A 14677-nucleotide genomic window follows, 5' to 3' on the forward strand; every position below is an offset into this window, starting at 1 on the left:
ATTGTACTACCACTCCAGCATCCCATTTCCTTCTCTCCCTGTCATTTATCGTTCTTACATTCGACTCCATTGACATGTCAGCATCCCACTCCATTACCATTCCAGCATTCTGCTCCATTCCCACCCTTACATTTCACTTCCCATTCCTGCATCCCACTCGATTCCCATTTCTGCATCCCACTCATTCCCATTCCTGCATCCCACTCGATTCCCATTTCTGTATCCCACTAGATTCCCATTTCTGCATCCCACTCACTTCCCATTTCTGCATCCCACTCGATTCCCATTCCTGCATCCCACTCGATTCCCATTCCTGCATCTCACTCGATTTCCATTCCTCCATCCCACTAGATTCCCATTCCTGCATCCTACTCAGTTCCCATTCTTGCATCCGACTCAGTTCCCATCCATGCATATCCACTCCACTGCTATGCCAGCATCCTACTCCATCCCCATTCCAGCATCCCATTCCTGCAATTTATTTCCATTCCAGTTTCTCCATAGCAACTCCTAAAACGTTTTGATATGCCTCCAGCACTTACGTGATAATTATTAATTAGTTTTCTCAGCGTTATGTTTCTTATTTTGCTGTTCTTTTTAAGATTTTCTGGCAAACACATGATTTATCAAAGAAGAAACCCCCTCACACAGAAGGGGGTAAAGCACTCCTCTTCGGTGGGTGGCGTCTTTTTCTTTTTCCAAATTTATATTGCAAGACAGTTTTATACAGTCTAGGATTTAGCCTTTGGAATGAGGGGTTATCTATTTCGTACCTTTAATTACTGTACTGTACACACCTGCAATTATCATGTTGCATACCTACTATCATCGTAATAATTTCCTAAATACCAAAGTTATTACCAATGACATAATCCATATATCTTCCAAACTCATTTCCAGCATGACTTAGGGGACGGAAAATCACCAGGTTGGTACAGAATCATATATATTTTCACTGTAGAAAATTTATATATGTATATATTTATATTTTGCTTTCTCATGTGCTCTTTTGGTACTGAGTACATTCATTCTTAGCAACATGTACTGATATAAACAGATATCAACATACTGTACAAGGTGCCTGACTAGTTATAAATGGCGGTATTCTAAGATCAGCTGGCAGTGTTAATGGTGAGGCAGGTTGAGAGATGAGTGACTAGACTGGTGGTAAAGCAAGTGGATAGATGGATGGCTAGGTAGATGGTGAGGCAGGTCAGGCACAGGGGGAGGGCAGGCAGGGTGGAGATGGCTGCTGAACTGCCAGGCAGGGCATCATGTTGTAAGCCGGCGGAGTTCTCACCTATGGATAAATTTTATATTTAATAAGCACCCTACATGTTAAAATGGATTAACTACAGTATTAGTAAACACTCTAGATGTCAAGATAGTTTATAATTTTGTAAACTCCCTGGGTGCCAAGATAAAATATATATTAATAAGTATCCAAGATGACAAAATAGAGTACATATCAGTAAGCACCCTGAATGGCAAGATAGATTATAATACTGTATATTAGTAAACACCCAGGATGCCAAGAAAGATTATAAAGTAGCACGCATCCTGGATGGAAAAATAATTTATATATTGGAAAGCACGCTAGATACTAGGATATATCACGGAGTGCGGTAGCACTCTGTAAGTAGGAATTGCGCAGGTTTAGAATAGCGTTCTCTCTTATAGGGTATACTAGCATTCACGGGAAAATGGCCACAAAGCTTAGTTCTAAGCTTATGAACTTTTTCAGATAATATTGATTGAAAACTATATATCAAATGAAAAACATTTCTTCATCGTCACTTATAGTGCAATCAGAACTAATACTCCCAAGCGTCCCAGTCTTTTCCTTTATTTTTATTAGTACGGATCTAAGTGTTTTTTGTTTTTTGTAGATACAATATAGCTCTTTTTTTTCTAACTTGACAAGGATCATTAACCCATTTCAATTTAGTGGATGGCTGGGTGTAGTCAGACTGTGGTACTGACTTTGAGTAATAACAAAGGAGACACATTACTACTTCGTACTGCATTACTTGCTCATCGAATTCCATTCAACCACGACTTTGTATTTAAGCTGGGAGGTAAGCCGTTAGGTAAAAGCGAATCTGTTACAACTATATTGTGCTTTCCGAATTTCTTCTATAATTTATATTTCAAGCAGAATACTAGTTATGCATTCCTCTTCTCTTAATATTCACCTTTACCTTTATATTTCTTTATTTCTCTTTTTTTTTTTTTGACCAATGATAAAGTTTAATACCTGTAATCATCTCTGGGAAATATATTTCTCTTGAAAATTTTTTATGAAAACAGCTCACTCACTGTTGTTCTCATTAACTGAACCTTGGTGTTTCACCAGTCTTGACCTTTATTCATTATTGATATGAGACTCAAACCTCACCATTACCTCAGCCTCCCTATAGCTCCCATTCTCTCCCCGGATTCTATTTGTAAAATTATCACTTAAATTTTCATAGTCACCGAGGTGGAAATTGGGGATGAGTGTCATAATATCTCCAGAATTAAAATTCTTCTGAAATATAAAACTAATTTCATGACAGTCGTTATGACCAAGTTGTTCACAGTACTTACAGTAATGACATCTTCTGTTTGAGAGCATTAAATAAAGAAAATAGTTACCTCTAGTGAGTTCCTTGATAAACAGAAACTGGAACCAATCTGGGACTATCTTGACTTTTGAGTCCTGAGTTTTATTTTCACAGCTGTATAAACAAACATACAAGACAATATTAACTTTCTACATCAGGAAAGATAACTAACTGGGGAAGGTGCCCTGGAGACTCCTTCACTCATGAGGGTATGCTGTAAAGTCCCTTGTCCGTAGTGGAATCTATAATAAAAATAACTGCCAAAAATCACGAAATTACAAATATTCACTGAAATTCCCCCCGGCTCCATTCATTGGTGCTTGAAACACAGATAACTCTCTCTCTCTCTATCACCTGCTATGACGTGGACGGTGACAGTGGCGCTAGTGTAGTTGTGGTACCAGCAGGAGTATCGGCCGGAATCCCTGGGTGAGGCGTTGGCCACATAGAGACGGCTAGCAATGGTGCCCCCCGCTTCATCCTTCCTCACACTGGGGAGTGCATAGCTCTATTATGGGGTGTTCTGAATTTACAGGGTGCTATACTCCGTTCACATTAACAGATTTGGAGCTGTAACAAAAGGACAACACTAGAATACGGTGTTAGTCAAGAAGATGGGCAATGAAAAGAAAGTAGAACCGTAGTACTGTCTTATTCTGTCACTGAGCTATGGCCAGTAAGGTACAAATGACGAACAACTCAGCCAGGTTTGGGTGCATGAACTACAGAAACTCCCAAGGTGCTAGCAAGTGTTGGTGTGGGTTGTTCCTGAGGACCACATTTCTGTGAAATACTAGAAGTTCTGAGGTGGCTGATGGTGGTGTCCGCTTTCTCTTCTCTCCACCTACTGAAGCAGTGGCGGAGAGACAAAAAAGGCAGAAAAATAACACTGATATGATGAAACCTTTACGATCAAATTTTTACACAATCTTTTGATAGTGCAAAGCGGTGTGAATGAGGAGAGCAAGAGGGTGGAAGTGGTGAATGTGTTTAAAAGTGCGAGATATGCAGTGACGGCATTGTGTGAAACAAAGATGAAAGGGTGTGAAGTGGAGGAGTGGGAGGTTGTGATATGTGTAAGATCGGGTATGAATGGGTGAGGAAGATGCAAGGAAGGAGTTGCTTTGTTGATGAATGAGGTGTGACATAGTGGAAAGAGAGATTACAAATGTGTCAGCTCTAGGTGTATGAATGCCAGGTTCAAGTTTGAGAAGGTGAAAGTGGCGGTCATTGTGGCGTATTCACCGTGTGAGGGCAGGAGTGAGAGAGAAAGACAGGTTTTGGGATGAGCTGAATGAAGTAGTGGGAGAAATGCCCAGGAGCTATAAAATGATCGTAATGGGTGATATGAATGGAAGAGTAGGCACTGCTCCTGAGGATAACATAATGGGCTGTAATGGAGTACCAGGAGAAAATGATAATGGGAAGCGAATGAAGAATAGTCCTATGTGTCAGGAGAGGAGGTTGTGCATTAGTAACTCGTATTTCAAACACAAAGATGCACGTAAATATACATTGTACAGAGGGAATGGGGATCGTGTTGAAAGAAGTCTGATTGATTAAGTGCTCCTTGAGAGGTCGATGATGGGGATGGTTGCCAATATGAGGGCCGTGGGAGGACGATGTGGAGGTCTGGCGGAAAATATGATTGTGGTATGCAAGATTAAGCTGACAGGAGTGAGGTGGATCAGGAGAGGGAGGAGCAGTCAGGGAGAAAGACTGAAAGTTGAGAAGATGAATGAAGAGAGAGGCACAGGAGTGAGGTGGATCAGGAGAGGGAGGAGCAATCAGGGAGAAAGACTGAAAGTTGAGAAGATGAATGAAGAGAGAGGCGGTACACCTCCACCCTCTACTGCCCGACACGCCAGACTGCCCGTTCATCAGTCCCGCCCATCGGCCTTCGCGCACGAAATATCGTGCAAAATCGTGTTTTGCGTATGGGCGCAGCCCCCATTTGGGGCCAGTTAACCAGAGCTGGGTTAATTCTTCACTCAGAGGGCGTGTTTTTTTTTCTTAAAATTGTTACCATAAAACGATCTCATTCAACTTATTAAGACTGCATAGGAAGTACTGACAAGAAGTCTCTTGGGTCAAAACACGGTTATAATTCTGGAGAGAACAAACTGATTTAAAGATCTGACCAACGTATGTAAGAACAGAAGAATGAGTTAAGACAGGCTATAACTGACTCCCATAGCTGAAGCAATCTTTACTACAGTGAATTAAATAATCTGGAGACAGCAAGGAAAAAATGCTGTATTGGCTTGAATGTGTTAAAGAAACTATCGAGCCTTTATTTCTGCTCATCAAAATGTACAAAACAAAAAATTAAATGAATAAATAAATAAATAAAAAATAAAAATAAAATCCCTCAAAGTACAGAATCCTTAATTACAATTACTAATGTTAAGAATAAAAACTGTTCGATATCGTTAAATAAGCGAAGTGACAACCGGGTTCTTTAAGCTGAAAAACCCTTATATTCGACTAATTTCCTAGCCTCCTTAAAGCCAGTGATGTATTTTCTTGGTTTCAACTTATTATTTCTAGATGCTTTTAACTCTGGAGAAACCATTTGCCGCGACTGGGATGGAAACAGTCTCCATTAACCTATTCACAACCTCATTTATCTTCCTAAGCTGAATAATAATGTCATAATAAAGTAATAAAAATAGAATGTAAAATACTACGTAGACTGAAGGTGTAAAATAAGCACAAGCACCCTTATGATCCCTAAGACACACACCTGATGTCCACTGATGTGCTGAAGGCGGTGCGGAGTCCTCACCTCTGTCTACTTTTTATACGCAGAAACACCCTTGAAATTCCTAACCCTAACCCCCTCACTCACATGCTGCCTCTTCCTTCAGCTTGGGAAAGACTTCTCAAACTGGAGGGATTAGATACAGACTTCTTTAACCCGTCAATACGTGTTCTTTTCCTAATTTGAGTTAAACCATCAGGAGGTAAGAAGAATAAACTGTAAAACATCTCCGTATCGACTGAATTAACAATGACTCCTTGACATACACTAGAATTCTCTTCATATCATCAGTCACGTGGGAGTATAGAATATTGCTGTCTATAGACGATTTTTTTTTTTTCACCTTAGGACAATTTTCGAATAGCAAAGGTTGGATAAATCAATCACTTACCATCGTTAACAGAAGTTCATTCTAAGTTGAATAAAATAGTCTGGAAACAAGAAATAAAAATTACATCCACGGGGTGAATGGGTTGACTGCCTTTAATACGCCAAAACATCCTTGACATTCCTAACGTGACAGGAATCTTTAACTCTGGACACCTACTTCAACTACGCCAAAAACACCCTTAGCCCCTTGATAAAGACTTTAGTGTTTTATGGCTACTTCCAGACGACTGTATTCAGCTTTTGGCGGCCTGTCTTACTGAAGGTGTTAATGAAGGCTGTACCTAACCACTCCAATTCAAAAAGTGACTGAATGTGAATTTAACCACTGTTACACTAGTAAAATCAAAAGCCCGCCATTGTACTGAAGAGCACAATACAACAAAGCATCCTGAAATACCTAACCAGACAACATACAGCCCTTAAAGCTACCTTAAATACACCTAACTTGTTGATTCTGGGGACAACCTTTTTATTACATTATTGCCTTCTAACAATTATATTTAGTTTAAGATTGACTTTTGGAACTATAGGTGTTAGGTTTTGCATTATTAAGCCTCAACAGCGCGAGAGATTTCCTGAGTTGAGTAAAATTATTTGGTGGCAACAAAAATAAACTATAGGCTTCATTCAGATTTAAGAGGTATCAAAATGGGTAAAGGTGTGACACCTGATGCCGCCCCTGGATGTGTTGAAGGCCAACACTGTGTTGCCCCTACGCCATGTGACGGCTCGTGGTGGGAAGGGTACTCGGTCGATGATGCACTGGAGCTCTATCATGCTGCCGCTGTTGTAGTGTTTCTCCACAGCACTGCCGCCCCGCTCCTCCACCATCCTTGCTCGTGGCTCTGTCCAGAGGAGACTAAGTCGGAACAGGACAACTGCTGTACACGCCCGGGGGAAGCATTTATAAAGGATCATAACCAGCTTGCAGGGAAAACAAGCCTCCATAACAGATGTTTAGTTTTTCGTATTTTGTCACTTTAATATTCACTCTGATCTGACTATAATGATGTTTGACATCTGTTTGACAGTTGTATGAGAAAAGACAAGCGTATACATTTGCATCCTCACACAACTATATAATAAAAGTGTTTATAAATACACCCTAAGATCATACTAAAGGTCAAAATTAACGGCGAGGTGTTCTGCACCAGGCAAATTTTACAATGGTTATTGACACCAGGGAAAGAAGGGGGGGGGGGTACAACATGGAATTTTATAACAGGAGTCAGGTCATGCCAACAGGAGCAGGTCACATCAAGGGTAATAAAGTCACAGTTCATTTCAAGAGCATTGATGTCCCAGAATTTGAGTTGATACAGTCTTCGCGTTCCTAAACCAGATTCATTCTTGGTCCTGTCCAGGGGAGCTTATGTCAAAGACGGCAGACCACAGGAAAGGTTAGATATGCCAACAAGGGTAGGAATTCTTATTTGGGTGTATTTCCTTGACCTGGCCAACCACCTTCCACTGTGGATTTGTCCAGGGGAAAGGGGAAAGGCAAGTCATTACAGGGATAATTATGCCATGGTGAGGCGATGAGGTCATATCTAGGATATTATGGTGACGTCATTCCATACATTGCCCCTACGCTTCTCAGCCACCTTCCTGGCAGCTCGTCCAGAGGGCACAGATCAGGAGAAGAAAGACAAACGAAGAAGTACAGTATCATGAAGGATCAATGGTTATGGCAAGAATGGGAGCATATTTCAAAGGTAATTAGGGTACGATTCATTTAGGGGTTGTTATCTCCAAACTCCCCAGTTAACCTTACTGGCAGCTCTAGGAAATAAGGATGAGAGTGGATAAGAACAGGACGGCTAAAAGATGTTGTCACAACAAGGGTCAACGGTAATTTAAAAAAAAAAAAAAAAGTCATATAAGGGACACTGATCATTTCATGAAGTGCTAACACTACGCTCCTCAGACTCTGTCCATGGGGAATTAGGTCACTAAGAAGGCAAGGCATGTAAGGGGTCAAATGTCATAGTATGGATGCAGTATTTTAAGGTGTATTGTTTCTATGTTCCTCAACCCCTCTTGCTTACGGTTCTGCGCAGGAAAATGGAGATCATGTCAGAGCAGGATAGGTCATATCAGGGTTAACCATGACAGGAGGTCATATCATGGTCACTGTGTCTTTACTCCTTCACCACCCTCGCTGGCAGCCGTGTAGGGAGGTAGGTTAGGAAGTAGGTCATATCAAGGGTGAAAAGTTAAGGAGTGTAAAGGAGGTTATAACGGGGAGGATACTACTCTCATGATCCTCAACTACTCTCACCCGCAGCTGTGACCAGATCGAATATAGGAGATAGGTCTTATCAAAGGTCAACTAATACAATGAGTGAAGGCCATATCAACGTTGATGTGTCCCACACTCTTTTAAGAATACTACTGTCACAGGTTATTTCACTGAGTACTGCTCTTTTACTTATCAGACATCATTATTGGCAACTACGTCCTGACGGGCACAGGTCACAACAGAAGCCCTAACAATCGGGGGCCAAAACTCATGGTGTGGGGAGAACGTATATATCATGCGAGGAAAGTGTTATTCATTTCAATGGGTACTGTTTCCATATTAGTCTCCCTCCCTCATGGCTCTATGTAAGAGAACGCAGGTCAGAGCAGGGTAGGTCATACTGAGTCAGAAGACACAACATGGAGATTAGAGTATTTCAAGGGTAACAGAACATATTATTATATGAAGTGGTATTGTGTTACTCATGGTTCTATCTAGGGGGACGGGGGTCGGAACAGGGCCGCTGAACGAGCAAATCATAGAAGGGGACTGACGAAGGAAGATCATATCGAGGGAAGCAGCATCACAGAGTTATTGTTACCACGATCTTCAACCACTCTCGTTCACAGGGACATTAGAAAAGGCAAATTAAACAAAAAGGCCATATCGGAATCAAAGGTCACAACAAGGGATGCAGGTTATTTTAATGATAATGAGGAAGCTGTTCAGGTCTCTATGTTACATCTGAATAGGGTCATCAGGGTTGAGGCAAGATTTTATAAGGTCTCCATTGACACTTTCATAACTTTTTAAAATCATTCTTGCCACAGCCAAGCGACTATATTAAGCTTAACAGAACACTCGCTTAGTGAAGGGGTTACTAGATATTTGGTAGAAATTATGGTCATAAAGATGAAATTTCATCATCACTGAATCCCTCACACTCCACTGTACGACAAAGACCTGCCAACATTTTCTAGTCTGATAATTCCTGTCCTACCTCATATATGCATTTTCCGTAATTCACCTCTCCTTCTAGCTCTCAGTCTAGTACTGGGTTTGTCCTGCTCTCAATTACAAAAAAATGTGATCGTTTTACCCACGTGCATTTTCCTGTTTAAACCCTTCCGTACGAGAGGCCTTTTATGAAGTGATTAAACTATCTGGAGGTTGCATGAATAAATACAGATACCATAATCCGAAAAGTTAAGGGAAGTTGATTTTTCATCCCTTCAACAGGAAAGCTTTTTTTCTTGGCTAAATAAAATCCCTTGCAGGTTACATAGACTAATGTAAAACGTCATCGTGGTGAAATGGTGACATGTGACACACACACACACACACACACACACACACATATATATATATATATATATATATATATATACAAGGTGCTGTGGTTGAACCAGTGTCGCTTACTATAAAGTATGATTGCACCCAGTCGGCTTGCACGGGCCGATTACACTTGGTTCACACACTACACACACATCCAAAGCCACTCCAACACTACAATTACATGTACAAGCACTTCTCACCCTACATACAATCTCTACCAGACAGCATAAGCCACTTGGTAGAGATACATAAGCTGTATCGTCCCGACTTCGGTCGGGATAGGCCAGTCCTGCAGTGGACACTCAAAAGGCTGATCTCGGACATAGCAACTTCCAAAGCATTAACAAAATGGATGTGGTAAATACTCTTAACATAATTCGAATTTTCGGCCAACCTTAGGCCATCATCAGGTATTACAACTGTCCTAAATTGTCAGCACAGACTTGATGAAAAGAAGAAATCAGGACTTTATTGAAACGTAAACCTAAATAAAAGCAAGTAAAATCAACCCTCCTTCCCGTGTAAAGGCTCAAAAAGATTTTTTTTTTTTTTTTTTTTGGGGGGGGCCATCACCCTGAACGGGCATTAGGTCAGCAAGAATCAATAATCATGAAAGCCAAAATACTGATATGAAATATTTGCATCTATTTCATACCAATATCAAGTTATTACTCATGATTATGAAACAATAAGTAATAAAGAATACATCAGTATACATGGATAGTACCAGGTCAAATACTTCCATCTATACATCACATGTAGACTCATTACTATACTACTACAAAATAATCAAATAATTATCAAATTTATGTAAAAAAAAAATACATAAAAAGAACAAATACAAATTTACTGGTCCTGAACAAAAGAAAAAATAATACACAATTATATAACCGTAACCTCCTCCTGCGGTTCACAAATCTATAAAAGTGTATTGACATATTTACATATGTACAAAAACCATATCCCTACACACACACACACAATATATATATATATATATATATATATATATATATATATATATATATATATATATATATATATATATATATATATATATATATTACAATAAATAAGGAAACCACTACCAAGTTCAAAAAATAAATCACAACTCTGAGTAATATGGTCTCTTTCAGGAAAGTCATCAATTTATTAGTCACACCAACGTCCCCATCACCCAGACAGAATCAAGTGTGAAAAGGAGCGCATTTGTCCTACAGTAGGCAGCCAGAGAAGTACGTTCCCTAGCATACCTACTGCATTACAAAAGGATGTTACTAATAGATAACACAGCGTCACAGGTGGTACGACGCGGTGGAAATTGTCTGTTAATATATGGTAACATATGTGTCAATAGGGTGGAATTCATGCGGAGGCGGGCTAAAGCGACCTCCTCCCGTCTGTTTCCTCGGGAGGAACTGGACCAGTCACATATGGTCCTTTTGACAGATAGAATTGCCAGGTCAGTCCACTGACTTTGCCACAGAAGATTAATTGATTTCTTTCCGTAAGAGAGACTAGACTGTAGCTCACGAGGAACGTCCCAAGTCTCCTCGAGTTCTACAGCCGATTTAGCTAGTACGTCAGCCTGCTCATTGCCGTAAATACCGCAATGACCAGGCACCCACGTCAGAGAGAAGGATTTAGCACATGTGTGCAGCTTATTGATAATGCGGCCCAGGATCTCATGTGAATCAGTCCTACATGAATGAATAGCCAGAAGGGCTGACTTAGAGTCCGGAAAAATGACAAAACTGTCGTGATCTGAACGCAAAGCAAAGTCTATAGCTTGATCTATGGCAAATAATTCGGCAGTGAATACAGACGTATGGGGGGGGGGCAAGCGAAAACGGATGCAGCACTCCGTAGACCACACACTCACACCCACACATTCATCCATCTTAGAGCCATCGGTGTACAAGTGGAATGATGCTAGATGTCTAATGAGGATCATCCGGAACAACTGTCGTACCTCCACCTCCGGCGCCTTGTACTTTGCAATGGGGAGCCAGTCAGTATTAAATGTGGTAGCAAGAGACTCCCAGGGCGCTATTTTTGATGTTAAAACCTGATCCCCATTAGAGAGGTCGTACCCTAACACCTCACAGAGGAAGTGAAGCCTCACAGCCACCGGCTTGAGGGCCGCATACAGCAGGTACGAGTATTCCCACTGTAGGAGGATCCGACAAGTTGGAAGGCCAAGTGAGTGTTTACGGTGGGTGGTGATACCGTAAGAAAATAGCAGGTGGTCACGTCGTAGACGGGGGGGAGGCACATTAGCCTCCACTTCCAACCGCTCCACACGAGTACATCGAAGGGCTCCGAGACATATACGCAAGCACACATTCTGAAGCACATCAAGTCTACGGAGTACAGCATCCGATGCCGACCCATACACTTGTGAGCCATAGTCAAGCTTAGAACGGATAAGGGACTTATACACCATCAATAAAGACGTTCTGTCTGCTCCCCACGATTTACCGGAAAGAAACTTGAGGACATTTACTTTTTTATTACAAGAAACAAGCAAATGATTAATATGTGTTCTCCAACTGAGCCTACTGTGAAAATGTAGACCCAGGAATCTTACTGAATTTTGAAAAGGTATCGGCTGATTGTCTAAAGTCAAATGCAAAGGAGGTACGTTAAGTTTACGAGTAAAAACAACACCGACACACTTAGGGACGGAAAATTTAAATCCCCACTCCAGGGCCCAACGCTGAACAGATTCAAGTGCCAGTTGAATCTGCTCTGCCGAAGACTGTGCATTGCGGGAAGAGTGCCACACTGCACAGTCATCAGCATAGAGTGAGTATCTAATCGTCCTGGGGACGGAAGCAGACGACAGAATGTCATTAATGGCAACGCTGAACAAAGTAGGGCTAAGCACACTTCCTTGTGATACCCCATTCTCTTGGACAAATATGTCCGAAGTTACATTACAGAGTAACCTGACAGAAAAAGTTCTGTCAGTAAGGAAGTTCTGAAGGAAAATGGGCAAATTACCTCTTAAACCATAAGTGTAGAATTTACGTAGTATTCTGTTTCACCAGGTCATAGCATAAGCCTTATGAATATCCAGAAAAATTCCTATCATGAATTCGCGATTGGCAAAAGCCTCGGCTATGCAATGCTCCAGGTGCACTAAATGATCCAAAGTGGACCTGTATTTACGGAATCCACTCTGTTGATCATTTAACACACCCTTCGACTCTAAAACAAAAAGTAACCTTTTATTAACCATACGTTCAAAGACCTTACATAGACAGTCAGTCAGCGCGATAGGTCGAAACAAACTGAGACTCGTAAGGTGACCATCCCGGCAAGGTATCGGTATGACATGCGCGTAGTGCAATGAGTTTGGGAACGTGCAAGACGCCCAAATCTCATTGTACACCGCTAACAGCTTACTCAGGTTGGCCTGAGTAAGATGCTGAATCATACCGTACGTAATGGTGAATGGACCGGGACTGGAGCCTTTACAGGATTTAAGGGCAAGGAGAAGTTCATCTAATGTAAATTCGGAGTTGTAGCTGGTATCTCCGTCTTCAGTGGCAAAGTCGAAACTCTGCAGCTCTGTCGTACGCTTATGGTGAAGAAAGCGAGGATCATAGTTGGCTGAGCTGCTTACCTGGGCAAAATGGTCGGCAATAGTATTGGCAATGTCCACGGGATCGTCAATGACATTCCCGGCCACCTCAAGTGTGGTGATCGGTGACCGGGTGTACTTGTTGTTTAGTACATTTATGGTGGACCAGACCTGACTTGGTGGGGTGGAGCGATTCACCGTGGACACAAAACTACGCCAGTTATTCCGTTTTGCTGCTTTAATTGTCCTCCTTACCTCAGCCTTAGCTGCTTTGTAGGCAATAAAGTTTGATTTTGTTGGCTGTTTCTCAAAAATCCTGTATCTCCTATTGCGCTTCGTGAGTGCTTGTCGGCAATCTGGTGTCCACCACGAAGCTCTACGCTTGTTTGGAATTGTAGATGTCTTGCGAATAGCAGCCTCAGCTGCGTGTATAATGGAAGTCTGTAGGCGTGCAACTTTCTCATCAATGTTTTCTCCCGATATATCTAGATTGGCGACCCTTGAGTAGTACCCCCAATCTGCTTTCTTAAAGTTAAATTTAGATGGTGGAGGAGGCCGAGAATCGTCGCGTGTATAAGAAAGAAAGATTGGAAAATGATCGCTACCCATCGAGTCGTCATACAGGTCCCAAGAGATGTTAGTGTGTATATCGGGAGATGACAAGGACAGATCTATACATGACATGTTGCCAGTGCGGTCATCTACACGAGTCGCTCTACCACTGTTTAGAAGACAGAGGTTTGACTGTAATATTAGGGTGGCTATTTGCTCCCCCCTACCATCACTCCTCAAGCTTCCCCACTGACAGTGATGGGCGTTAAAATAGCCTAAAATTAATTTTCGACCCGGAAGTTGATGGGTTAGGGAAGTGAAAGCATCACCATCAATGGGACCACGGGGAGGACAGTAGATAGAACAAATAGACAGATACGTGTTATTACATTTTACTCAGCACGCGACAGCTTCCAAAGTAGAATTTAGAACCACTTCTGTTTGTGGGTGTTATTTGTGTATGTATATGGCAAGTCCGTGACCATCATATCTTCTATACGAATGGTAGTGTTTGAACTGTGGAGGATCAGGGTGATCCACCAAGCGCGTCTCCTGTAAACAAACAACGTCTGGCCTGCGTATAGATAGCAAAATTGCTATATTGTGGACTTTATTCCCAAGAGTCCTACAATTCCATTGTAACACAGTGAATGTGGCGGTTTAAGATTTACGAGAGGGGCCAGTGTGCTTAGCTTTTTTATGCCATCCGCCGCCGGACGAGTGGCTACCGGGGGACCTATCCCGGTACTTACTAACGGAAACCTCCATATGTTGCTCATCAATAACTAGGCTCCCAGAGCCCCCCGAGGAAGAGCTAACTCTTCTCTCCCTCGCTGGTCCAGGAGCAGGAAGGACATGAGGTCGTGACTTGGTGAGGGTGGTCATATTTTTCTTACTAGAGTTGTCAGGCTTCGGCTTAGGCTTGACTGACTGAGAGGCAGCAGCAGCAGCCTGAGAGTAGGAAGGTGCAACAGGGGTGTCAGTTTGAGAGGTGGATTGGACAGGAGGCTCAGATGGAGAGGTAGAGTGTGAGGCAAGAGGAGCAGGTTCAGGGTCAGTCTGTGTTTCCACGGTGCACATGACGGGACGGGACATTACCGCCGAAGCATAGGACCTACTCGGCATGGGAGTTGCATGCAACTCCTTCACCTTTTTCCTAGCTTCGTATTAGGAAATGCCCTCAGTTGCTTTCACTGCAC

At 42.0% G+C, this 14677-nt stretch overlaps 1 protein-coding gene across 1 annotated transcript in view; it reads right to left on the reverse strand.

Moving 5' to 3' along the window:
• Positions 1 to 1112: 1112 nt before the first annotated feature.
• Positions 1113 to 14677, reverse strand: part of LOC145417855 (uncharacterized) — a 109671-nt gene continuing 96106 nt past the window's right edge. The window contains exons 5-7 of the mRNA XM_080286474.1: positions 6428 to 6605; positions 2961 to 3097; positions 1113 to 1300 (exon numbers count right to left, since the gene is read on the reverse strand). Coding sequence (XP_080142600.1) covers positions 1113 to 1300; positions 2961 to 3097; positions 6428 to 6605 — 503 coding nt within the window. The remainder of the gene's footprint in view (positions 1301 to 2960; positions 3098 to 6427; positions 6606 to 14677) is intronic.

This window comes from Coenobita brevimanus, chromosome 111 (assembly GCF_032717465.1).
Source record: "Coenobita brevimanus isolate Jiangsu-jjx chromosome 111, ASM3271746v2, whole genome shotgun sequence".
In the NCBI taxonomy this organism is placed as follows: Eukaryota; Metazoa; Arthropoda; class Malacostraca; order Decapoda; family Coenobitidae; genus Coenobita; species Coenobita brevimanus.